This window comes from Pollachius pollachius (assembly GCF_949987615.1).
Source record: "Pollachius pollachius genome assembly, chromosome: 8".
NCBI classification, from domain to species: Eukaryota; Metazoa; Chordata; class Actinopteri; order Gadiformes; family Gadidae; genus Pollachius; species Pollachius pollachius.
In genome coordinates this window covers 13,995,460-14,022,660 of record NC_136941.1, presented here as the reverse complement: position 1 = coordinate 14,022,660, position 27,201 = coordinate 13,995,460, and the positions used below count along the sequence as shown (strand labels likewise).

Here is a 27,201-nt window from a genome sequence, read left to right as displayed (position 1 = left end):
AGAGCCTTAACGGGAATAGAGCGATGCGGGTACTGAGAGAGGGGTGCAGGCCATGGTGGGGGGTGGGGATACGAGGCATTATTTCAAGGGTTCACCTTTAGACAGTCTAGGCTTGGCGGGGGGGTAAGGGTGTGCGTGCAGGTGTGTGTAGGTGTTAGGAGGTATTTGTCTGTAGAAGTGTCTGCGTACGTGTGTGTTTCTGTGTGTGTGTGTGTGTGTGTGTGTGTGTGTGTGTGTGTGTGTGTGTGTGTGTGTGGGTGTGTGTTTGTGTGTAGGTGTTTCTGTGTATGTTTCTGTGTGTGTGTAGGTGTTTTTTTGTGGGTGTGTGTGTTTGTGTGTAGGTAGGTGTGTTTGTGTGCACACGTGTGCCAACTCAAAAGGTCAGCCTATTTTTGCAACTTAATTTTTCACTCTATGATTGTATTCTAAAAAGACATGTATTCATACTTTTTATGATTTTAAACTCTCTCCATTGACACTCCTCAAACGCAGTGTCAGATAAAGATTATGTGACAAGATTATGGGGTCTGAGCATAGATAGCTTTTCAGTCCTGTTCAATTGCTGATGAAAAGCAGATACTGCCTAAAAATATGTGTACTAATGGGACTTATTTTCTATAGATACTTCATGTTATGACAGTCAGAATTGACTTATTTTGCTCCAACATTCATGAAATGAATTCAATGTGATATTCATGGATTTGAGTCTGCAAGAACAAAAGAATATAAATTAAAACAGCGCTTAAATAACATTAAAATAAATTGTATCTGCAATTACTCTGTAGTTCAGGGCTGAACGTAGCAATTTGATTAAGTGAAAACAGGATGTAACTCTTTGTCACAGGTTGGCATGGCAGCAGGCTGTGAGGTAGTGCCATAAAACTTTATGAAGGTCTCCTCATGAAAATAAGTGAAGGTATCCAGTTCAGAGTAAAATAAGAAAAAGAAAAGAGAAAAGTTTCAACATCTTCAGAAATAACTTCAGGTATGGCCACGAAGGTCTCCCAGAGAAGAAGGAACGGAAGAAGAGAGGACAGTAGGAGAGAAGACAGCAGGAAAGAAGGAAAGGTTTCTTGTGGTATCCTAAGTAAAGGCGTCCACCCCGTGCAGCAGATGTTTGCACGCGGAGGGGATCAAAGCAACAGTAAATCCCCTTCCTCACAGCTGTCAACACATGCACACACGCAGCGCTCATGCAAAACACAGAGGCGTTAATACGGCCGGGCCTTCGTACTAACACAGTCCCACCGCATGCGTCACGCTCGTAGCACGGAGCAATCGGAGGGTAATCTTGCTACGCCGACCTCTGTGCAGCATTGTGATATTTGCATTCCGCATGCAAAAAAATATGAAAAAAAGGGCCCTGTTGAGGGCCACGGCCTGTCAGGGCCCTTCCATTCAGCGAGCGGGGAAGCAATTAAGGAAATCCAATTCCACAGCGGAGGAGAGCGTCCTTCTCCCTCGCTAGCCGGAACCAAACCCCCCCCCCCCCCCCCCCCCGACAGTTAAGGGGGTCCGCCTCCACCCCCTCCCTCCTCGCCTTCCCCGACAAACGATAAACCTCACCAAACCTGTTTAGCATGTTCCCCCGCAGCCTTCCCTATACACACACACATATACACATACAAATACTGTCACACATACACACACATACACACACAAACACACACACAAGCATCGAATGCACGCTGAAAACACAAGAGTCAAATATATGCGTTATGCGTTACACAAAGTACAGGGATAATCTCCTCAGATCTTAAACAAAGAGTTTTGTTTAAGGTCCAGGTGGCATAGCTGCCTGCTGAACTGGTACTAAATGAATAGACTCATTGCATTCATTTTTCCATACAGGCACGCTGTAAATGAAACGCCCCCCCTAACCTTAGGATAGAAGGTGGCCATGGAAGATAGATTCTGGATCCCACCAAAACTTTTGGGAACAGTGGACTTCCTCTAACGTTTGAAAAGGACCCAAACAATTCCTAATTGAATTGTTAATTTATAGCAGCCGGGGCTAAAGCTTCAAACCTAATCACTTTACCATGAATGGCTGTGCGTGTGTGTGTGTGTGTGTGTGTGTGTGTGTGTGTGTGTGTGTGTGTGTGTGTGTGTGTGTGTGTGTGTGTGTGTGTGTGTGTTTGTGTGTGTGTGTGTGTGTTTGTGTGCATGTGTGTTTGTGTGTGTGTTGATATCCATGCGTTAAATTAAAGGTGTGTGAGTTGAGTGTGCATATATATGCGTGTGTGTGTAGGTGTATGTGTGTGTGTGAGAGAGAGAGAGAGAGAGAGAGAGAGAGAGAGAGAGAGAGAGAGAGAGAGAGAGAGAGAGAGAGAGAGAGAGCGAGAGAGAGCGAGAGCGAGAGCGAGAGCGAGAGAGAGAGAGAGATTGCTAAGTGTGACCGTGACTTAAAGAGACAGGTTGGACTAAGGCGTGGTAATAAGGTGTCCGTGCGGGTCGCAAAATCCTTGTCTTCGGACACTTCAGAATTACGCAGACAACTCCTATAAGCTCGTGCAGGTATTTCTGGTCTCGCTCTACCCTTCCTGCGCCCACTGTCTCTCGCTCACTCTCAGCCTCTCTCGCTCATCGGGCCGCTTCCTGATCTTTTTGTCCGACATCCCCATTTCTCCCCCATTGTGGCTTCATCTTACTATCTCTGTCTCTCTTCCTCTGCCTCTTTCCCTTTTTCCCCTCGATTGGCCTTTCCAGAGGTTCTTTTATTAACCCCAGAGACGGGTGTGTGGTGAGGGGCCGGGTGGGTGTGCGTGTGGGCGTGGTGGGGGGGGGGCGGTGGGGGGGGGGCGGGGGGGGGGGGGGGGCGCGGGGGGGGGGGGGGGATGGGGGATGGAGGTGGTGCCTGGGGTGCTGAAGGCACGGCGGTAATCCATGCAGTGACCCAGGTCAATTCAATTATCCTGTTTTCTTTAGCTGCTGCAACTCGTGTGCCCATTTCACAGCCAACTCCCAAAATGAGACCAGGATTAGCTTCTCTTACTTTTAATGATCTACCTATTGGTGCCTTGGGCCCCCGATGCGCATGCACACACACACACACACACACACACACACACACACACACACAACACACACACACACACACACACACACACACACACACACACACACACACACACACACACACACACACACACACACATAAAAATTCACCCAAGTTCACACATACCCAGACACACATGTAGGTATTAGTTTAAGTGTGAGAGAAATTCACTTAACACTTCTGTAAATCTGAGGATCATGGAAGGCTTCCTTGAAACAAGTGTGCAGGCTGTATTTGTGTGTGTGTGTGTGTGTGTGTTTGTGTGTGTGTGTGTGCATGTCAGTGCATGACTGTGTGTGTGTGTGTGTGTGTGTGTGTGTGTGTGTGTGTGTGTTGTTTGTGTGTGTGTGTGTGTGTGTTTGTGTGTGTGTGTGCATGTCAGTGCATGACTGTGTGTGTGTGTGTGTGTGTGTGTGTGTGTGTGTGTGTGTGTGTGTGTGTGTGTGTGTGTGTGTGTGTGTGTGTGTGTGTGTGTGTGTGTGTAGACAGTATAGGTGGATGTTATAACGGTGGTCCTGTGGTGAGGTTCTGCCCTCTTCTTCACCTGCAGGACCAGAATAAACCAGAACTCTCTCAAAACAAGAGTTAACAATAAATGATACGCTTGCCTTGGATCACGCTACGATATACAAAGACCAAAGGACCTTTCATCTTTCTAAGAACACAGCTTTGAAATCACAAAAATAGAAAACTGGTCTACAAGGGAGACCAGTTATGACTTTGTGTGTGTATGTGTGTGTGTGTGTGTGTGTGTGTGTGTGTGTATAGGTGTGTGTGTGTGTGTGTGTGTGCGAGCATTCATTCGTCAGCGTGTGAGTGAATACAGTATAGGTGGATGTTATGACGATGTTGATGTATGCGCCATGAAGCCTAGCAAGAAGAATATTCTTTGTGGGAGTTTTACCCTTTCACTTCACCTCCCATTTGAAGTAATTACTCGGGAGCTAACTAAGTACTAGACGAAGCCGATGTGCCACCTTGAGGAACGCAGGTTAATTGATTCCAGTGAACTGTTCAGACGACGCGAAGGGCGTTTGAACAGCACACTATAAGGGGATGTTCGCAGAGTAAACTTGTTCTCAACGGCTTGCGGTTTTAACGCACAACTTGTGAACGTTGGAGCCAAGTGGTTTTGGCGTGGTGCTTTTTAGTGATCCTACATGAGATAGGAAATGATCCAGCCAGACAAATGATCTAAAGTAACGTAATTATCTCGCCACAAAGTGCCTAATGGTTTCATTAGCCGACCAATTCCCTTCCAAATTGTATATTCATTTACTTACTTAATTTGTGCCCAAAAATAAATCTCTTGGTCAAAACTATCGCAAACCTATTTGATCTTATAAGGGTGGTCTTGCGTCTCAATCAAACACACACACACACACACACACACACACACACAGCAGATGGAGGCAAGGTGGGAGCCTTACCTGGGATGTCCTGTCCGCTGTAGTTCCACCCGGCCACGGCCATCATGGAGGGCAGCGGCGACCCGGGCCCACTGCCCCGTTCCCTGTCTCTGTCCCGCTCCCTCTCCCCGTTCTCCTCGGCCTGCTGGGTAATGTGCCTCACGGTGTCCTTGTTCTTCCTGTTCTTCCTCCGCCCAGAGCCGGACGGAGGCCACGGGCCCTCTCCTCCTCCTCCTCCTCCACCTCCTCCTCCTCCTCCTCCACCTCCTCCACCTCCTCCACCTCCTCCTCCTCCTCCTCCTCCTCCTCCACCTCCTCCACCTCCACCTCCTCCTCCCTGCTCCACCTGGCCCTGGGCTGCCCCGCGGGGGGTGTCCCGTGGGTGGGCGGAGGACGCGGGGGACACCTGCTCCTCCTTGACGATCACCGGCCTGTAGTCGTGGGGCCAGGCGGGCTGAGAGTCGTGGCACACCTCGTCCTGGCTCTCGTGGCTCTTGGGCGGCTCTTGGTCCTCCTTGCCGTAGTTGCTGCCGCCCTCGTGGCAGCTGGCGATGGCCGAGTCCCCGGAGGAGTTGGCGGGGCTGGTGCGGCGGCCCAGCCACGGGGAGGTGCTGCGGCCCGCCATGATGGAGGCCAGCGCCTCTGACGCCATGCCCACGATGCCTCCTCCTCCTCCTCCTCCTCCTCCTCCTCCTCCTCCGGCGCCTCCCGCCAGGCCTCCGCCTCCGATGCCCGCTCCTCCCCCGACGAGACCCACTCCACCCCCGCTGGCGAGGCCCACTCCCCCGCCTCCACCGACGCCCCCGAGGCCGGAAGCGGCGGCGGCGGCGCCCATCTCGAAGTCGGCCAGCTCGTCGGCCATCTCGGAACGGATGCTGATGTCCAGCGCGGCCTTGATGAAGCCGTGGCACGCCTGCACAATGTCCGTCATCTGCAGGTAGCTGGCGGCCGACATCACCTCGATCACGTTCTTGCTGGTGAGGGCCAGGTGCGCAGAGTACATGAAGTCTAGGATGGCTTTGAAGCCCGTCGCCGTGACGATGTCCAGGTGAGTGACGGTGGTCTGGTGGTGAGGTTCCGCCCCCTTCTTCACCTGAAGGACCGGAATAAACCAGAAGTGTTTCAAAACAACTAAAGTGACTTAAAGACTTCACAAGGAACGATATGCTTGCTGTGGACTATCGCTACGATGTATATACTTTCTTTATACTTGATTTCAAACACAGCTTTGAAATCACAGAGATACAAAACTGGTCTACAAGAGATCCACCGAACAGGTTTCCTTTGTTGTGGTTTTATTTCAGTTGGTTCAGCGCTCCTCACCTGGCAGTAGAGCGTCTTGAAGTAGCGGGACGAGCCCAAGAGCACATTCTTGTGGGCCTTAAAGATTTTGCCGTCGACGATGACACAGGCGTCGCACAGGATGCCGTGCTGCCGCTGCTCGTTGAGCTCCCGGAGGAGCTGCCGGTAGTGAGAGGAGATCTCCATGTCCTCTTTCCGATTGTTCATCTGTGTAGCTCAGCGGTAGCCTCTCCTCGAAGCCGTCTGCTGAAAGGGGACAGAACAAAAGGCCCCAAAAAACGGTTGGTCGGTTAGGCTGTTGAGTTCCTCGTGTGAACATTGACCTTGTAAACCTGTGTGTCCAGGTGTGTTTGCAGTTCAAATGTTTGACGTTTAAGGGGAAACATAATGCTTCCTAATGCCATGCTATGACTGGAATGCCACCGTGAAGATGGCACGGGCAACGACAGATAACACGTCTGCCTGCTTCCCGGTTCAGGTCAGACAGGTATGTTAAGGAAGCTTTGCTCGAGAGCACCGAATACATTGACACATTGAGGTTGTACTTGTGATGGTGTGGGAAATACAGGATAACTCTTAAGCATATCTTCACAAGCATTGAAGCTCTGATCACCTTAGGAGAGAAGAGTAACAATTTAGGCACTTCTAAGGAAATTCCATTTGATTCCATTCAGGAGTTTTGATATTAATTATGATTTAATGAAAACTAAAATCCAAACTTTCTCTGCAGGTATACGCCCATGTCATCCGAGTTTTGTACGTGTAAGTGTGTGTGTGTGTGTGTGTTTGTGTGTGTATGTGTGAGTGTTTGTGTGTGCATGCGTGTCTGTTGGTAAACGTGTGTGTGTAAGTGACTGTGTGTGTGTTTATGTTTCTTATTGAAAGCAAAAAGTAGTCGTGACGATCAATATCGACAGGGCCTCAGTTTGACTCTCAAAATAGATAAATGTTTCAATCGGTTCATTGAAAGCCGGAGACGAAGATGGCTTTAGCCACTACGATACAAATGGTTCTGTGGAGCTTAAGAAACCCCAACAATGTCCCCCCGAGGCCACATATGAAAGCAAGGTAAGACTCAGTGACAAACCAGAGCTGTCCTCCTATCAGTGAATCGTAAAAACATCCAGAGGCGGTGCTGACATATTTCCCGGTAATCTAATTGGATAGACTCCGTCGCCTGCTCTTCGGCTTTGGAAGAAACCCGGGCTGCGTTTGGTGTGCTTGTGGATTCTTAAGCTCTTCGGATATAATGTGGTTCAACATGCTGCATAGGTCACAGCAAAGCAAAGTGTGAATATTCTCTGGCTCCATTAGTCCCTGAGACTAGACATGGGGAGACAAGAGCCTACACTTACACACACATTCAGACACACACACACACACACACACACACACACACACACACACACACAGACGCATACACGCGCACACACACACACATGGGACACACACACACATACACAAACACACACACAGACACACACACTCAGACACACACGCACACACAAGCACGCCCACAGACACAAACACACACACACACACACTCAGACACACACACACACATGCACACACAGACACACACACACACACACACACACAAGGGCACACACACACACACACACACACACAGTGGTGTAGGGACCACAGCATCAGCCGACGTTGTTCATGCGCTCATCCTAAGCGGGGGTCTAAATTGTGAGGCGGTTTGGGGTTTTTTTTTGGGGGGGGGGGGAACCTCAACGGCTGTCAGCTCTCATTGGCCGTCCCCGGAGACGACAGCTCCAATTGGGCGAGGTGACAGCAGCGTTTGCTCGGGGGGCCGGCACACTTCAGGTCATGTTTAGCAAAGTTGTGCTCAGCCCTGATGGCTTGTAGGATCAGATAAATCCACACACACACACACACATAGACACGCATACTGACACACACAGACACAGACACACACACACACACACACACGCACACGCACACGCACACGTCTCCCACTCCCAAGGAAAAGAAGGAGAAAGAAGCAAAGAAAAAATTCAACTCCTTGAATGAGGGATGACGACGATGGGGGGGGGGAGACAACTGATGCTAACCTTGTTTTCTCCCAAACTAAAAATATATATAATAAGAAATATATATAAAATAAATACAAATAAATGAATAAAATCCTTCTCTGGATTCAACACTTTCCTTGGCTTCTCTTTATGCCATAGAAATATGGAGAGAGAAAGCGGGGCAGACATAAAAGAACACAGAGGAGGGAAACTTTAACATGAATGTTGAATGTCCCTCAGTGATTCAAAAGGCCGCGTTTGACGCAAGCTTTTTCAACCCCCGCCTCACACACTGCTGGAGAAATCCATTGGCCTGACCTTGAGTTATCCCTTGAGTTAGTCTTCCCTCTGCGCGCTGTGTTGATGAAGGCATTGAGCGATGTCACCTCTCACCTCTGGAGACAAACCGTGTGGCTCCAAAGGACACAATCGCGGCGTTCCTTGTCTCTCTCTCTCTCTCTCTTGCCCCTCGCTCTCTCTTTTCTCTCCTCTCTCTCTCTCTCTCTCTCTCTCTCTCTCTCTCTCTCTCTCTCTCTCTCTCTCTCTCTCTCTCTCTCTCTCTCTCAGACTTTCTGTGCTCTGTGTATCTTTCTTTCAGAGCTGCCAGCACATTGGATTATGTTGAAGGCAGGTCTAAACTGTAGACGGTAATACATGGAAGGGTACATTAATAAACCATTAATTAACATTAGCTAATACATTAATAACAATTATTATCTAGCATTAGCATAGAGTCTGAATTACATACGAAATCCCGGCTCTTCTTTTACTTATCTTTTATTTTCTTTATGTATTATTTATCTAACTTTAATGGAGCCAAGTAATTTGGTTGAGTGCAGTAGGATGGACCAAGTGGTTTCGAAATAAAGAACATATAAAAATATATATTCATTAATTATGTGTCTGTTACTGTTCCATTATAATGGACGTCATTCCAAAGAGTTAAAATAACATTTATGTATGAATGAGTTGCTTTAATATTATTCTTCTGAAAAAAAAGTATGGCTTTCAGGGGATAAATGTTCTAGAGTTTGTAGGCTTATAATTAACATGTTAAAAATCCTTTCCGATATCCTATGACAAAAATTACCTGTTTTTTGATAAATGGTGGGAGGACTTTATTACCTGCAGGCCAACGCACACACTCTCACACACACACACACACACACACACACGCACACACACACACAAACACACACACACACACACACACACAAACGCACACTCACACACGCATACACACACACACACACACACACACACACCCAAACACACACTCGCACACGCACGCACACACACACACACACACATCATATCATTGGCACACACTAACTTTCTCCTCACTCAATCCTTGCCGCCTTTGTGTTCCTCCCTCTAACTCTGAGCGGAGCCATTGATTGTGTCAATGAAGGGGAAGTGAGGGAAAAATGGAGTTGTCAGAGTCCCAACCATTGAGGGAGAGAGAGAGAGAGAGAGAGAGAGAGAGAGAGAGAGAGAGACGTGGTGGCGGTGATGATGGGGTGAAGGGGAAGGGGGGAGGGGTGGCAGAGATACTTTTATGTTTCAAGCAAAGCATTAGCAGTCTCACCAAGGCTACACAAACCACAGCCTCCTTTCATGGTGTCACAATAGCCTGCACTTTCATCCTGCGATTACATTTTCACGGAGAGAAGAAAACGAAAAAGAGAGTGATAAAGAAAAAAAAGAGAGAAAAGGGAAGGCAGGGTGGAGGTTGTTTGGATGCGGCTCAGACAATCGGAGGCTTCTTATTGGGGGGGTTCCATGGGGCCCGTTTGTTTCACTAAAGCACGCCACCAAAGCTCCCAGTCTCTGTCAACCTTCTGAGGCCAAATCAGATGTGACTGTCCTCCTTAAAACAGCCCCCCCCCCACACACACACACACACACACACTCAAACAAAAGCACAGACACAAGCACATACAAACACATGCACGCACACACACACACACGCACATGCATACACAGGCACCTGCATGCGCACACACACACACACATACACATACACAAACACACACACACACACACACAGTTTTTGTGTGTGTGTGTGTGTGTTGGCAAGGCCAATTCACACCGCCGCCGTTGTCACGGCATCGCACCCAGTTTGTCGGGGTCACATGACAGCGGAGTCACTTTAGGCCGCGGCAAGATCAACTAAGGAGATGAGACGTGTGATGGAGAGTGAGAGAATAGGCCGGCCCTGTCCCTCTGAGCTAGTCCTCGGCCTCCTTGACCTAAGACAACCACGGACACACAGCACGGGGAAGAGTGTGAACCAACTCACTCGCTCGCTCGTGGTTTCACTCATTCATGTCAAAAAAAGGTGCCATAAATAATTGCAGCACATCTTTGACACGATGAGATCCCCATAAAATGTGAGATCAGTTCCTCTGTGTCGCTGTGTTATGCGGCCTGGGTTATCTTCTATCTCCGGGTTATCTGCCATCCCTAGGATTCTGGCACCATCAACGTGTGTGTCTGACAATGACACACCCTTCCAGAGAGGTGTAATAAAACGATTGGATCTGTGGAGGAGAGCAGGAACGAGGCTTGTTTTGTTTTGATCTAGATAATCACGCCGAGAACAAGAGTGTGGCGGTGAGTGTTGTTCATCAACAGACAATATAGAGAAAAAGGACAGTTTTATTTTTTTGGGAGGTTGCGAAAAAGAAAAATTCAATTCCATTCAAAAATGTTAGAAGGAAAGGAATTCAAATCAAGGATGACATTCCGAAATAAACTGAAGGTCAAAAGCGCTTGACTGATAACAGACAGAAGAATATGCATAGCTATTAAGGTTGTCACATTGTTGCCGTGTTTATCCAATACTGAATGAAATGTGAGTCCTTCTAAATGAAATACGAGGGTTTAGCGTTAACATTTGGAGGCTCACTTAAATTTCTTATGTTTTGAACCGGCCCTGATTCCTCACAAAAACACCCATTCACTCATTCCATAAAAGTGTGCTACAAACAGGCTTACACATACATGTCGGAGATGACTGGAAAAAGAGCAGCGACTCGGACACCAAGAAAAAGGAAGCAAACGGGGCAAAAAACATATAAAAGACCCGTAAATAAAAGCCAGGTATAGGGCAGAGCATTTGAGACGGAGGGGAGACACGGGAGAGAGGAAAACAGGAGCGACAGAGAGAGAGTGTGACTCAGGCAGCCAATATTTTTTAAACAGCTTTGCTTCCACTCAACTGGGCATCAAGGCCATTATCCCGGGGTTAATCCTCAATCCTACCGAGCTGGCTGGCTTCCCTGACGACTCGAGTGGCAGCCCGTCAACAAGGCTGGCTGCGTGGACCGAAATAACACACACACACACACACACACACACGTACACAACCCTCCTCGTAGGAACCGACACACGCATGCACGCACACAGACACACTCACAGACTCACACACACAAAACCCGACACGGGAAGGTACACAGGTATTAAAAAAGAAAAGCTATAATCTCTGCTCCATCCTCTTCTTCTCTCTTAAGATTCAAACGCTGTGAAGCTGCTCCTCCGCTGACAGCCTGTGTGTCTTTTGCTCTCTCTCCATTCTCTCTTTCTCTCTCTTTTACTCTCTCTCTTTTTCTTTCTTTCCTTCTCTGTGCCTCCCTCTGTCCCTCCCTCTCTCTCTCAATCTCTCTCTCTCTCTCTCTCTCTCTCTATCTTTCTCCCTCTCTTATTCTTTCTCTTCCTGATTCATACACCATCCATCTGTTCTTCTTGATAATTCCCTGCACCTCCCATGGTCTTAATCAAGCCCTCCACCCTCGCCCCACCCCACCCTGCCTGGCCCCGGTCCAGCGGGCCAAGGTGGGCGAGGAGACGGACCCCGGGAGGAGGACAGAGAGGGCGAGGGAGGAACAGAGGGAGAAAGAGAAGGAGAGGGAGAAGGGAGAAGGGCTCTTGTGAGGTGGACAGGCACCAAAGAGGATCCCGCAGGCTTAGAGAGAATTAACACTTCCTACACTGCCAGCACCCTCGCCTGCCCTTCAGCGACACCCGCACACACACTAAAGCACACACACACACATGCACACACAGACACACACACACACACACATATAAACAAAGATACACACACAAACGCACACACACACATACACACACACAAACGCACACATCCCACACACAGACACACATACATACACAAACATACACACACATATGAACACACATGTCACAAAACAAATAAAAGATCACCTGGTGGCTCCCCGAAGCACCTGCCCCCTCTTTCTTTTCTCCATTCATCCCCTTACCTCACCTGTCCCGACAAAAAAAATCTAGATCCCTGCTAGATCTAGAGCGGCAGCTCAGTGCTTTCTCTGGCCGGCCCCCTCCTCTTCTGACCCCCACCCGGCCGCCCGTAAGCCGGCTGAACCCGGGTCGTCCCGAAATGGCTCGGATCAACGGGCGACCGTCCGGTTGTCCGGTCAGAGAGGCGTGACTACGAAGTGTGTCTGCGTGAGCCGTGTATGGACATGGTTCTGCCCACTCGCTGGTTGTCAAAGTCTACCTCACCGCCCAAAACACGGAAATGCGTCGACTTGAGAATGTCAACATGAGTAACGGGATGCGCTGTAGTGCGTTGAATGAATTCGACTTTTATTACTGCTTGTTTGTTTTTCGTCTTCTATATCTGTCTCTTATCTGTCAATCAATATAGCTCAATATCTGTCTAGAGTGTGTGTGTAGTTTGTGTGTGGGTGTATGTCGGCGGGGGGGTTGTGTCGGTGCGGGTGTGTGTGTGTGTGTGTGTGTGTGTGGGTGTGGGTGTGTGTTTGTGTTTTGGTATGTGCATGAGTGTTTGTGTGTGTGTGTGTGTGTGTGTGTGTGTTTGTTTTGGTATGCGCATGAGTGTTTGTGTGTGTCTGTACGGGTGTGTGTGCGTGTGTGTGTGTGTGGGTGGGTGCACGAGTGTGAGCGTGTGCGTGTGTGTGTAGTTTCTGGGCTATCTCCCTCTCTGGGCCTTTAAGCCCGCTACGTCTCTCCCATGGTAACTCCCTGACTGGCGACCCGGGGCTTAGCCTAAATTCTCTCTCTATTAAAAGCTGTGAAATGCAAATAATGAAACATCTCATTACAACTGTCAGAGAATCCGCCATGAAAAGAGGAGCGCTGGGAAGGGGGGTGGAGAAGGTGATGGAGGAGTGAGCTGTTAGTAGGGGGGGGGAAGAGGAGGAGGAGGATGTGGAGGAGGAGGAGGAGGAGGAGGAGGAGAAGGAGGGGGAGAGATTGTGAGAGGATGAGGCATGATGTATAGAATGATAAGAGGGCAGCGGAGAGGGAGGGGGGGATTTGTGGGAGTAAGTTCTGTGAATAAACAGAGGAGAGGAAGAGAGGAGAGGGGAGGACAGAGAAAGGGAGAGGAGGGAGGAGAGGCGAGAGGGGAGGAGACAAGAGAAGATAGAACAGGAGAAGAGAGGAGAGGAGAAGAGAGGGAAGGAGAGTGGAGAGGTGTGGAACGGGGAGAAGGGAGGAGAGAGGAGAGGGGAGGAGATAGGAGAGGATAAAATATGAAAAGAGAGGAGAGGTGGGGGAGGAGAGGAGAGGATAGATAAGGAGAGGGCACGAGAGAACAGGAGAAACAGGGGAGTATATAGCAGCGAAGGAGACGAGGGGGGCACGGGGATGCGAGGCAGACAGCGGACGTGAGAATCAGAACAGGAGGCTGAGGGGAGGACAGGTGATGGGAAGACACACAGTGAGACCATTGTTCCCCATGTGTTGATGTCATTACAGGGAGAGGAGTGTCGTCAACTAAGCAAACAGGGGTGTAGTCCAAGATGAGTTGTGGTGTGAGCCACAGAGTGTCACCTCGATGTCAAAAGAGAGCCGTTGAAACATCCGCCTTATTAGTTTCATACATTAACTTACACACCGTTGCAAAATCCCCGCAGCATATTTTCGATATGACTGGCCAAACCACAAGGATCTATGGAAAGTGTAAATCTGTCTTTAAACTATAAATCAGGTTGATGATGTACATTGATTTTCTTTCTCTAACCTTGAAGTCTTGCAAAGTCTCCAACAACATTTTCAAAAGATCTGTTTCACAGATGTGTGTGTGTGTGTGTGTGTGTGTTTGTTTGTTTTTGTGTGTGTGTGCGTGTGTTTGTCTTTGTTTGTCTGTGTGTGTGTGTGTGTGTGTGTGTGTGTGTGTGTGTTTGTACTTTTGCTTCCCCTTGGGAGTATTTCTCAAATATAGAGAATTGAGAAAGACTATATGATGTGTTTGTGGTTAGCGCTGCAGGTAGATAGGGATCCTACGTGGGGGTAGATCTGGACAACCACTGCAATGATCACATTGCATTGCGTGCTCTGTCTGGCTTACCGTCACATGTACAGTTCAAGCCTTTCCAAGAATGGTCTGCTAATATGGGAACTATTGATGTCATGTTAGGGAAGTAGGGTGGGGAATCATAAGTGGTGGTTTCATAAGGCCCGAAAAACCCTCACTTTACTGTAACTTGGACTTTAACTTGAGATGCATCTTAGCTGATGAGTGGATGTGTCTTAATCCACTGCTTTTTATAACAATCATTATTCATCTATTTTAGCGAATAAAGGGTCTGTCATATTAAACTCTTCTTTGCTTTTCAACCCCATTTTCAGTTGATTTAGTCAATTAGCAAACAGCGCATCATTAAAAAAGAACTACCTAAGAGCTGAGAGGCTGAGTTTCTTGTGGACGATGATGTACTCTAGGCCCCGGCCACACTCCCTAGGAACCTGAGAGTGCCACTGGAAGGTCTGTCTTTGTGACTGTATTGTTGGCGCACGTGTAAATCGTGTCCATGGCTGTGCAGTTGACATGCATTTGCGTGTACATGTGTGTGTTTGTGCATGTGTGTGTGTGTGTGTGTGCATATGTGTGTGTGTGTCTGTTTGTGCATGTGTGTACGTACTCTATGAGTGTGTGAGCGTGTGTGTGCATGCATCTGTGTGTGTGTGTGTGCGTGTGTGTGTGTGTGTGTGTGTGTGCGTGTGTGTACGTGTGTGTGTGTGTGTGTCTGTTTGTGCATGTGTGTACGTACTCTATGAGTGTGTGAGCGTGTGTGTGCATTTGTGTGTGTTTGCGTCTGTGTGTGTGCATGCATCTGTGTGTGTGTGTGTGTGTGTGTGTGTGTGTGTGTGTGTGTGTGTGTGTGTGTGTGTGTGTGTGTGTGTGTGTGTGTGTGTGTGTGTGTGTGTGTGTGTGTGCGTGCGTGTGTGTGTGGGCCTCTTGTTGGTCTCAACACAGGACATGTCACAAAGCAAGGAGCAGCCTGTCACGACTCAGCTCTACACGACTAACTACAGCAGGCAGAGCACCGGCCGCCTGTTCTACCGAGCTGTGAAAACACACAAAAACACACAAGGCAACCACCATCGCTGAGCTCTGTCAAGCACATGCACAGAATCAGACGCAACAGCAAACAATAGTGAAGAGAAACTGATATGCAGATGATTAAATAACAACGGAATAACAGTTATTTTGCAGCGTATTCAGGCTCCACGTAGAATAACTAAAAGAAGAGGGTGTAATTGTTGCATGCGAAAATATGTGTGTTTTTTTTTTTATGTGTAAGAGTGTGACCGAGAAATGGTGACTCATTGCTGGTGGCTACTTGCTATCTGGTGCCGAGGCGGTTGGCTATTGTTTGTGTGTGTGAGTGTGCGTGTGTGTTTGTGTATGTGTGTGTGTGTGTGTGTGTGTGTGTGTGTGTGTGTGTGTGTGTGTGTGTGTGTGTGTGTGTGTGTGTGTGTGTGTGTGTGTGTGTGTGTGTCTGCGTGGGTCAACAATTATGGCATTTTGTTTGCCTCAAATCCACACTGGGGGTACAGCTTACAGTGAGTTCACTTCAGAAAGGCGACAAAACTGCAGCTCTCCTCCAGCACGTAGACTTGCAGAAGTTCAACTGAGGATGCACACACTATCCATCCCCTTTGTCTTAACAAATAGGCTACTGACACTCCTCCAAACTCCCAACTCATCAAAATCACATTCCAGAGCACACACTCCTTCATATTCAAGTGTCTTATGTTGAGCTACTGTCTGTCACTGTGTCTGTCTCTCACTCTTTTTCTCTCTCTATTTCGCTCAATCTCTCTTTCTCTCTCTCTTCTCTCTATCCCGCTCACCCTATCCCTCACTCTATCTCTCGCTTTCTCTCCCGCTCTTACATATCTACTTCCCTCCCTACCTCCCTGTCTGTCTGTCCACCTCATCCTCTTTCTGCGTTCATCCCTTCCTAAACAATAGCCACCAGTGTAAACAAGCTCTCTTGATTGGAGTGTACAGCTGTTGAGGTGCAGCCGAGGGAATCCTATTTCCATATAGATCGAGGGACCCGTTAATAATAACACATCTGTACATAAGGGCCCCGGGCTGTCTTGTCACTCGCCACGCTGATCAAAAAGCGGCTACTGTACCGCGCGGCGGAGATGAGCGTGTGTTCCTCCTCCCCCCAACCCCCCCGCAGATCTGTCCTTCAACAGATAAAGGAGGTAAGAGGCAGAGGAAGAGGAGGAGAATCAAGGGGAGAGGAGGGACAGAGAGAGGGAGGAGGGGGGACGGAGGGGGGCATCTAAATATAGAGAGTCACACATTTCGGATTTTGGAGGGTGGGAGAAAGAGGCGATTTGCGGGGGCTAAGGGAGTGTCGGGAAGATGGATAAGCATGAGAGAGTGACAGGGAGAAAGAGGAGAAAGAAGAGAGAGGGGGGGGACTCCAATGCCTCGATGGAGAGACAGAGGGAGCAAGGAAGAGTAAAGATTGAAGGAAAACTTCAAAGAGTGTAATAAAAACGGTGGTGAAATATCCTTTTTGATATTGGCAAGAGCCTCACAGCTTCCCCGGCTGTGATAGTTAAGGTCAGGTTGGATCAGTAGAGAAACGGCACATGTTGGACTTTACAATCTCCTATTAATACGCAGTGATCCATACGTCGTTCCAGGGCTCAGAACTATTCTACTGTGTTGTCACTGGCTGGCATCAATGAAGGACAGAAGACAATAGAAAGATGCTGATGGAGGTGTCGCAGCCATTTTGTGGCTGTTCATAACATTCATTAGTACATGAAGATGCTCAAATCCGTCACGCACAAATTAACCAAATTTTCAATTCTCTATCATGCTATGGCCGGTTGATTACGAGGGGAAAAACCCAAGCTCAGACAGACTTCTACTACATGGTCACACACGCAAGCCCAGCTAAGCTGTGCTCAGGCTCGATTCCTCTGTCCTCGCTAATGTGACATCAAGAGCCCGCGGGCCTGCCGCTTTATTGTATCGGGGAGGAGAAGAAGACAGGTCGTGGGGCTGGAGGGGTGATGTCCGGCGTGATCGATGAAGACAGCGTCTTCAGTGTAAAAAAAAAGTCAAATACATCTCACCTGTCTGCCTGCTTACTCTTGTCTCATCCCAAACATTGTCTCTTCCCTTTCAGCGGCTGTTTACGCTCCTCAGAATGTGTTTACCAGAATGCCTCTTGACGCAAGTCACTCACCTGTCCGTTCACCTGAAAGGCAGCCGTCGCTGACAGGCTTGTCCGACCACCAACCAACGGGTGTTTATTTTACGATTTTTGTGAGTTTGTTTTTCGTCAAGGAACAGACAACATCCGCCAGAGACTCTAACAGAGGCTGGAAGATGTAGAAACACAGAGGGGGAGAGAGAGAGAGAGAGAGAGAGAGAGCGAGAGGGAGAGTGAGAGAGAGACAAAGAGAGAGGCAAAGATGAAAAGGACTACTGTCTCTAAACTCCTGTGGTCATGCTAACCGTCGCTAAGGACAACACCCACCTTGGAAACCTTCTTTTAGAAAAAGCAGAAAGAAAGAGAGAAAAAAAGTCACACATTCCCACATTGCAGAGGCATCGCCAGTATCGGGTGTCCGTCCAAAACCCCGTCCAGCGAGCCAGCGTGACGCATCGCCGCACACACACCGACGCGACCAGGGAGACGAGGTGTGTGTGTGTGTGTGTGTGTGCGTGTCTGTGTTTCTGTGTGTGTGTGTGTGTGTGTGTGTGTGTGTGAGTGTGTGTGAGTGTTTGTGTGCGTGTGTGAGTGTGTGTGTGTTGCGTGGTTGGGTGAGTGGGTGTGGGGGGGATGGTGGGGGGTGTTGCAGAGGGGGTGAGGGTATAAAGAAGTGGGCGAGACAAAGAACCGACTAGAGACAAAGGTGAGGGGGAGACATGCAATAAGTGGAAAAAGAGGAAAACGCACAGAACACCGAGCGAGGAGAAGGAGGAACCAAAACAGGAGGACGGAGGACGCGACGCACCGCCCGGCAGAACCAGAGACACGGACACGCAGCACTGGTTTCAATACTGTGGACGCACGCACATTTGCCTAATCATGTGTGTATGTGTATGTGTGGGGGAAGCGAAATACTAGGTAGGGTGAAAGCTACAGCTAGATGTGTGGTGGTGGTGAGTGGGTGAGGGAGGTGCTGGGGCTATGGGGAGGGGGGGAGGGGAAGCATGGGGATGTGGTGCTACTCACTTCTGTAGGCCTCACCTCAACCTGTTGAGAGGAAAGGGGAAGCGAGCGCGCTCCTAAATGTTTTGAGACGGAGTCTCGCGTAACAGGAAAAAACACATCGCTGATCAGAAACGCAATGAAACACACACGCGCGCACACACACAGAAAAACACACAAGCACACATATACAGATGCACAATTGACATGCACACTTGACATACACACACTCACTCACATACACACACACACACACACTCTGACACATTCACACACAGATGGACACACGCACACCCACACATGCACACACAAACACACACTCACTAACACAAACACTCACTCACTCACTCACTCACTCACTCACTCACTCACACGCTCACACACTCACACGCTCACACACACACACACACACACACACACACACACACACACACAGAAACACAGACACATATACGCAGACACATACATAGCGCTATCACAGCTACTTTCTCTTTTGGTTACCTGAGATGAAGCTACTTTTATTAACCAGCTAACACATCCAGAGTAGCTTTGCAAACTGTGTGCGGGCAGATACAGCAAGGGCCCTATCTATCTACTGAGCTGTGATTAGCACTGTGTGTATCTGTGTGTGTGTGTGTGTGTGTGTGTGTGTGTATGTGTGTGTGTGTGTGTGTGTGTGTGTGTGTGTGTGTGTGTGTGTGTGTGTGTATGTGTGTGTGTGTGTGTGTGTGTGTGTGTGGATGAGGTGGGGGAGGAGAGGGGAGGGGAGGGGAAGGATAAATACAAGAAAGGGAACAGGGAGAGGGCGACGAAAATGAGAAAGGGAGTAGAGGAAGGGTAAAAATGAGAAATGGAGTAGGGGAGGCCACAGGAGGCACCTGGCCCACTTACAGCAGAGGAAGGGGGGGGGAGGAGGAGGAAGAGGAGATATGGAGGAGGAAGAGGAGATGTGGAGGAGGAAGAGGAGGAGGAGGAGGAGGAAGAGGAGGAGGAGATTAAGTGGTGGGGATGAGGGCGGGGGGCTGAACAGAAAAGTAGGCAGAGGAAAAGGAGTAGGAGGTGGAATGGAGATGGGGGGGAGAGAGCAGCAGGAGAGCAAGGGACCACTGGAGGAGTGGAAGAGTTGTGGAAGGTAAAGCGAGTGAGGAGAGAGAGAGAGAGAGAGAGAGAGAGAGAGAGAGACAGAGACAGAGACAAAAAGACAGAGAGAGAGAGTGAGAGAGAGAGAGAGAAAGAGAGAGAGAAAAAGACAGAGGTAGAGAGAGAGACAGGGAGAGAGACAAAAAGACAGAGAGAGAGAGAGAGAGAGAGTGAGAGAGAGAGAGAGAGTGAGAGTGCAATCCTGCAGGCATGGCGAGAGAGGTAGTGGGTGAGGTAATGGGGTTCGTTGTGGCAGGAGAGAGGGGAGTGGAGGAGGTAGCCCTTTGGCGGCAGGAAGGGAGGCAGTGTGTGTGTTGTGTGTGTGTGTGTGTGTGTGTGTGTGTGTGTGTGTGTGTGTGTGTGTGTGTGTGTGTGTGCGTGCGTGCGTGCGTGTGTGTGTGTGTGCCTGTGTGCCCCTGTGTGTGCGTGTGGGTGCGCGTGTGTGTGTTTTTTGTGCGTGTGTGTTGTCTACGTGTGTGGGTGTCTAGCATTATTAAAACATTTTACACAGAAATAACACATCAGCCAAAGTATGAATAACCAATCACCTAGCAGACCAACGTTGGTTCCATCCTGCTCTACCCTTACTACATCGAAACAGCTTGTCCATCGCACTAATATCCCACTAATACACCCACAGTGCTCGCTGCACCTCACGTCAATGAATATTTCATGTCCTGATGGCACTTTTAAACCAAAAAACTAATTAGCAAATCTAAGTTGATCTAGCATTAGTCATATCAGGCCAATTAAAAGCCTGGGCCTACTGTACATGTTAATGGCAGCGAAGTGGAATAATTGTATGTTGAGCAGGGGAGAGAATGTTAAACAGGCCTTGTTAGCAGCACTTTAGCTCTCCAGCCCGAAACCATGGCTGGATTACAAAACTCTCTAAAGTAGGATCATTCTCATCAGTTATAAACGCGCACTCACCCTGGCACACGCTTACACACACACACACACACACACACACAGACACACACACACACACACACACACACACACACACACACACTCACACACACACAAAATGTAAAAGAAAACTCTGTCTATTAATCAGACTCATCATCAGGCAAAGAAGGTCATGTCCAATACTTATAGCTAAAGGTATAATTATATGGTTGGGCTGCTTACAGCGGGCGTTGTGGTTAAAAAGAACAGAGTTTATATATTGGCAGAAGCTCAATGGTCCGAATTGATGCTGTGTGAGTATGAGACATTTCCCATCCTCCTCCAAAATGTGTTTCTGTGGTTTGGTCCGAGACAGTACAGGCAGCTCAATAGACGGCGTTCATGTGCCATGAAGGAAATTGGGTGTTAAAGTTTGTGTTTGAATGTGTTTCATCCTTCCTCCTGCGTGTGTGTTTCACGATGGAGGGGTTTGGATTGAGACAGACGGCATTGACATTCGCAGACTAAACTGTGCTGCATGAAAAAGCGACAGAATAACAAGGACCAGAACTCTTTTAGAGTGGATGTCTGTCCAGCCCCCCAACCCCTCCCCCATACATACACACACACACTACCCACCCACCCCTAAACAATCTCTCTCTCTCTCTCTCTCTCTCTCTCTCTCTCTCTCTCTCTCTCTCTCTTTCTCTCTCTCTCGCTCTCTTTAGCGCTTGCTTTTTCCTCCTTTCTCTCTCTCTGTCTCACCTGAGCTTTGATATGGAAATCTTTTGTGAACAGAAGCCTGGGGCTACTTGACTGTTTTCTAAATGTGTATTTGCTCAAAGCAGCTCAATTTCTCATCAAATGTACCCACCGAGGGTATAAAAGACCTGACGCTTTCACAGGAAAAAATAACAGCAAGCGGGTGCACATAGAGAGCGTTCATCAAAATGACAGAAACAACAACAGCAACATCCACTCGGAGCAGTAATGTATACAGGAAGGCTCCAAGATGCTTGTTATAGCCAAAATGTGTTACAGCAAAGTAGATTACAAATCGAGTCTTTAATTACCGCCAAATATCAGTCGTTCCGTATTTCTCAATGACTTATTTTGTTTAGAAAATGGGGTATAAAATCGGTTGTGTCTTAGAGCTATTTACATTGAAATCAGAGTTGTTTTATATGGTTTGAATGTGTGTGTGTGTGTGTGTGTGTGTGTGTGTGTGTGTGTGTGTGTGGATTGCCAATTAATTACATTATATCAGTCCTATCTAGAAACAGCCTTGTCCCAACAAAGCAGCACACAAGGTGACAATTGTGACCATTCAAAGCCAGTTGTGAAAATATTATAAACAGTCTCATTATTTCTTGTAAAAATTGTAAACAAAAAACAATCTCCTCCAAGAAAGTATGAATGACAACAAAAACATTTTGACGCTGCTCCACTCAATCACGTTGAAAAGGACGGGTTGCTTTTAAATATATTCTTACCATCAATGCAGAAATCTGGTAAATATATGCTGTAGCATTCACATCTGCCAACAAATGCCGTCAAATGCTTGTGGAATCTTAGTACTGCCAGTGACATTATAAATACGAAATAAAGGTTAATATTTTACCACAAAACCGCCACCATCTCATGTGAACATGTTTATTGAACTTCCTCCTTGTTCACTGTCCATCTATCGTAAGTTTCCAATGATCACTTCCTTCAAATCAATAATGTTGTATTTGCTAACCTGGCCTCAGTCATTAAAGTGATATTGGACACGGGTCCCATGCCCAAAAAAAAATATATATCAGAGAATTTTCATCATACAAAAATCCAATAGCCAAAGCCACATCGAATAAATCTGATCCATGTGGTTCTATTATTCTCTGACACACATGGCTTATATCTCAGCGTTTTAAGTCGATACCCTATCACAGCAATGCTTTGGATGGTGTAAGTTCAGAACTCAGGCTCAGAAGGCTATCGGTAGTCAAAAGGTACCATAAATATTTAAGGAACTGTAAAACACAGAGAAAGAATAGTCTGTGAAAAGGTGAGCCAGAGCAATATCCCAAATGCCTTTCAAACAATGCTAAAGTAAATGTTTCTACATGTGACCTACAGACAGAGGTCCCCTGTGTATTCACACACACACATTCATATGAAAACTATGAAATATTAACCACCCGCCAGACCCTGGCGCATACCCATGTTTGAATTTGAGGTGTCTTAGTGTGTTTGTGTCTGTGTGTGTGTGTGTTTTAGGGGTGAGGTTAAACTCACCTGTTTCTATACTAATGGGGGAGGAAATGCATGTAAAAGAGGATCGGTAAGACAGCTGTCACACACACACACACACACACACACACACACACACACACACACACATGCAAACAACCACATACAAACACACATCCCCCGCTCACAGGCACTCAACCCCCCTAGGGATTAAGAACACCTGTATTCAGCTTTGCACAATGAGCTACAGCCAGAGCCAGGCTAATACCGTGGAGGCTAGGTGTTTGGGGGAGGGGGAATCAGCCTGCCAGCCTACGGTACACGCTGCCAAATTGTCGTGACACCCCAAACAAATATGAATCAGAAGTGAGTTGAACAATTGTATTTGCGACGTGACGGATGAAGTAAATAGCTGTCAGAGGACTCCGGGGAGCCGGGCGTGTAAAGGCGCGAGACGCGAACACAAGTGTAAACGCTTCGTTTTGTTGCGTGTTAGCAAAACAGGTGTTCCCATTAACGGGTGAACTCTGAGGGGCTTACTGCTAAAAAGTCTGGGGTAGAGAGAGGTAGAGGGAGAGTTCAGGAGAGAGGGAGGGAGAGTGAGAGTGAGAGAGAGAGATAAGGAAAGAGAGAGATAAGGAGAGAGAATGAGAGATACAGTTGATCAAAAAAGGTTAGTTTGTTTTACCCCCTTCCCTCATATTTAATATTTTTAGGTGTCTTGTTGGTTTCAAGAATATTTGCCTTTTTTGGTCAGGGTTTTTATGTTCCATTGTCAACAAACATGCAAACACTGACTAACACACACACACACACACATACACACATACAACCAAAACATGCAATGCGGCGAGCAGGAGCGGACCCTGTGTGTGTGTGTGTGTGTGTGTGTGTGTGTGTGTGTGTGTGTGTGTGTGTGTTTGTGTGAGGGGGTAGCGCACCAGGCCCCCAGGGTTGCTGTAGCTGAAGCCTGCTAACCTGTTACCACACAGTTCAGCCCACAACCACGGGAGCATGGAGCGCAACCACCCACCTACACACACACACACACACACACACACACACACACACACACACACACACACACACACACACACACACACACACACACACACACACACACACACACACCGTAAACACAAACATACACACGCACACTCACACACACACACACACACACACACACACACACACGCACGCACGCACGCACGCACGCACGCACACACGCACACACACACATGGTACACACAAACACACACACACAGAGGAGGCTAATGTCACAGGCTCTCTCTACCCCCACAGACCCTCTCTCTCTCCCTTTCTCTCTCTCCCTTTCTCTCGCTTCCTCTCTCTCTGTCTCTCTACTTCCCCCCCCTCCTATGGCTCATCTTATCCACCCATGTTTTCTTCCTCCATCAAGGCTGTACTTCACACAAAATGCAAAAAGAATTACATAAAAAAAAACATGGCAACCTTCCCTATCAAATTTGGTTCTTCCCAAAAAAAAAGGAATATTCCGAAATGTTCCTTTCCATCAACTCTCTCTGCCGCTAGAGTGAGTATTTTTTCAAATCAAATATTTGTTTTTATGAGCACTGTTTAACCCTGTTAAAATTCCCTTTCACAATATCTTTCTTTCACAATGGAGAACAACACGCGCGTGCCATCAGTGGAAAGCGTTTGGTCATTTCTGTAACACATCAGGCTTTTGGGCTGTCTTTTTCTTTCCCTTTGACGAACACCACAGTCGATATGCCTTCTGCGAGCAACATGAACTGAGACAACGTCAAATGTCCGTACCCTCCCTCTTCACACAAAGTCGCCACTATCACCACCAGCCCACACAAGCACACACACACACACAAACACAAAATAAACACACACACTTGGAGCCACCAAAACACATTGATACAGAAGGGTTTACACACGCAAGAGTGTGATGACCCAAAGAATTCTGGGTAATATCATCTTAACCTTTAACATCGCTATAGAAAGCCTATTATACAGTCTATGGGGAAGGCTACCTAGTTCATGGTTTTCGTTCTCATTTCAATAGCAAGTGTATCCATTCCATAATTTGTATAACAAATTAAAACACAATCGTTTTTTTGCCACACAAAGGAACAAAACAGCAGATTTGACCAAGAGAAAACACGTATATATAATCATCCGATTTGATCCAGCTATTCTTCATCAACGCAAACAAAATAGACTATTGTTCACCAGCTGCTCAAATTGTTTTAGTGCTAATCTGCCAGGAGCCGCAATAAAATCCTTTCAAATGTTACGCTGAAGTGAAAATAAATAATACAAAACAGCTAAGTGTATAATGTAATACATACCTTTTTTTTTTGCACAGAATATCATGCATTAACCGGATCCCCAACAAGATAATAATAGGCCCGCAGCTTGGGCCTAAACTGCTTCCCAGCAGATAAAGGTAATTCATGTAGGCCAACAGTGGGCCTACTGTGTCAAAAGTTTATGTGGCTCATTGCAGAGGGTTTACCATGGCTGGATTAGGTACAATATTGGCTTTGGGTGTAAACGAACACACAGACGGACACACACACACACACACACACACACACGCACGCACACACACACACACACACACACACACACACACACACACCCACACACACACAAACACACACTCTCTCTCACACACACGCACACACAATATTAAACATGGATTAAGTTGGGTGTTGTTCCCCTTTTTGCATGAGTGAGCATGGTAGAAAATGGAGGAAGACGGAACTGACCACTTTGGGGTGGCAAACAGCAGGGCAAAAAAAGACAGTGTATATATATATATATATATATATATATATATATATATATACATACACACACACAGCCACGGAGGGAACGTTAGCACATTTGAAACCAGAGCGAAATCACTTGACGCCAGACTTTTAAACTGAAGAAAAGCAGGGAAGTGATGGATCAGAAGATTATCAGCGCTGGTGCTTCAACCACCATCTAGAAAATGCCCCCAAAAGCACCAGTCTGCAAACAAAACCCCCCTATATTCTGCTCCGATACTACTGGGGTTGGGTGTTGACGCAGCAAAAAAAAACAAACGTCTGTAGAAATCCCCCTTTGGAGGTTAATCGAGGTTTGGGTAACGGTGGGGGTGAAGGGGGAGGAGGGGGGGGGGGGGTCGGATCTCTGCGTTACAAGCTCGGAGCGGTTGCATTTCGACTGTTACGATGCTTTAGCAGAAGCGACGGGGGGTCCTGGCTGTATTTGTTACAGCTTGTTCAGAGGCACGAAACATTCCCTAAAGCAATCCCCCGACACCTTATTTTGAATCACATTCTTCCCCAAAAACTTTGAGTATTGATGGGTATAGGCGTATAGGATCGTGACATAGAAACCCCCAAAAGGATCCATGCACGCAGTCTCTTCTTCTCCACACGAAACCCACCAGACTACCTGATGCATCTTTTCGACGCTGTTCAAAATTGTCTGAGTTTCACAGCCTGCGTTTTTGTTACTATCAAACGGTGAACCCCGGATCGGGAACGCTCCGATCAGACAGTTGGCATGTCACGTATATACATTCGATCGGCGGAACGGAGACAGGTAGGCGTCCTACTTAGGGAGACGTTTAGGTGAAGCTGTCAGGATCCCACCGGGGGACACTCGGTAAAAACAACGCTCCCATACCCCAGTGGGCTTTCCGATCGTTCTGAGATGAGGATGAAAACCGATGAACTATAAAGTGTCGCGATCGTGGACTTGTCATTGTTTGGGTGTCAGACCCGTGTGTGTAGTGCGGTCTGTGTAGGACGGAGAGGTATTATAACAGGCTGTGTCTCGGGCGACACAGACACACACACTGATCCACACGGACGCAATAAAATCGCTACATTGACGTACAAAACGCTTTGAGAAACACACAGTGAGGGTAGAGTTTGTAGTTATCGTGTGCATGGAAAAGAGCAGGTGGGTGTAGGGTGAATAAACGGAAGTCAGACATACCTGTTACCCCATGGGGTCTGGGGTAGACGCGGTGTCGATTCCTCCGAGTACAATCTGATGTGACAGTGTGTGTGCGTGTGTGTGTGTGTGTATGTGTGTGTGTGTGTGTGTGTGTGTGTGTATGTGTGTGTGTGCGTGTGTGTGCGTGTGTGCGTGTGTGTGTGTGTGTGAGAGGGAGAGAGAGACAGAGAGAGAGCGAAAGCGAGACGCTATAAACACGGGATTCTTTCCTGGCTCACCCTATACGCCTTGTCTTTTGCTCGCTGATATCTCCCCCCTTTCTCCCACTTTCCTCCTCTCTGCTCTCCGCCAGCCTTCTCCTCTTCCCCTCCTCTGCTTTTCCGTGTCTTCGTATCAGGAGCGAGCCTCCCCCTGTCTCTCTCTCGCTCTCTCTCTCGCTGCGTGTGTGTGTGTGTGTGTGTGTGTGTGTGTGTGTGTGTGTGTGTGTGTGTGTGTGTGTGTGTGTGTGCGTGTCTCTATCTCTCTCTCTCTCGATCCCCCCTCTCTCTCCCTCTGTCTCCCCCCCTCCTTTCGAGTACTACTCGCCGTGTCCCCGTATCTCCTCTCTCTCTCTCCCCCCTCCCTCCCCCCCTCTCTCTATCTCTCTCTCTCTCTCTCTCTCTCTCTCTCTCTCTCTCTCTCTCTCTCTA

General features: G+C 47.9%; 1 protein-coding gene across 1 annotated transcript in view; it reads right to left on the bottom strand.

Moving 5' to 3' along the window:
• zbtb46 (zinc finger and BTB domain containing 46) overlaps positions 1-26,930 on the bottom strand; it is a 62,010-nt gene extending 35,080 nt beyond the window's left edge. Inside the window, exons 1-4 of the mRNA XM_079742361.1 lie at positions 26,552-26,930; positions 5,791-6,015; positions 4,789-5,560; positions 4,489-4,704 (exon numbers count right to left, since the gene is read on the bottom strand). Of these exons, the coding sequence (XP_079598487.1) occupies positions 4,489-4,704; positions 4,789-5,560; positions 5,791-5,976 (1,174 nt within the window). The 5' untranslated portion in view covers positions 5,977-6,015; positions 26,552-26,930. The remainder of the gene's footprint in view (positions 1-4,488; positions 4,705-4,788; positions 5,561-5,790; positions 6,016-26,551) is intronic.
• Positions 26,931-27,201: the final 271 nt, after the last annotated feature.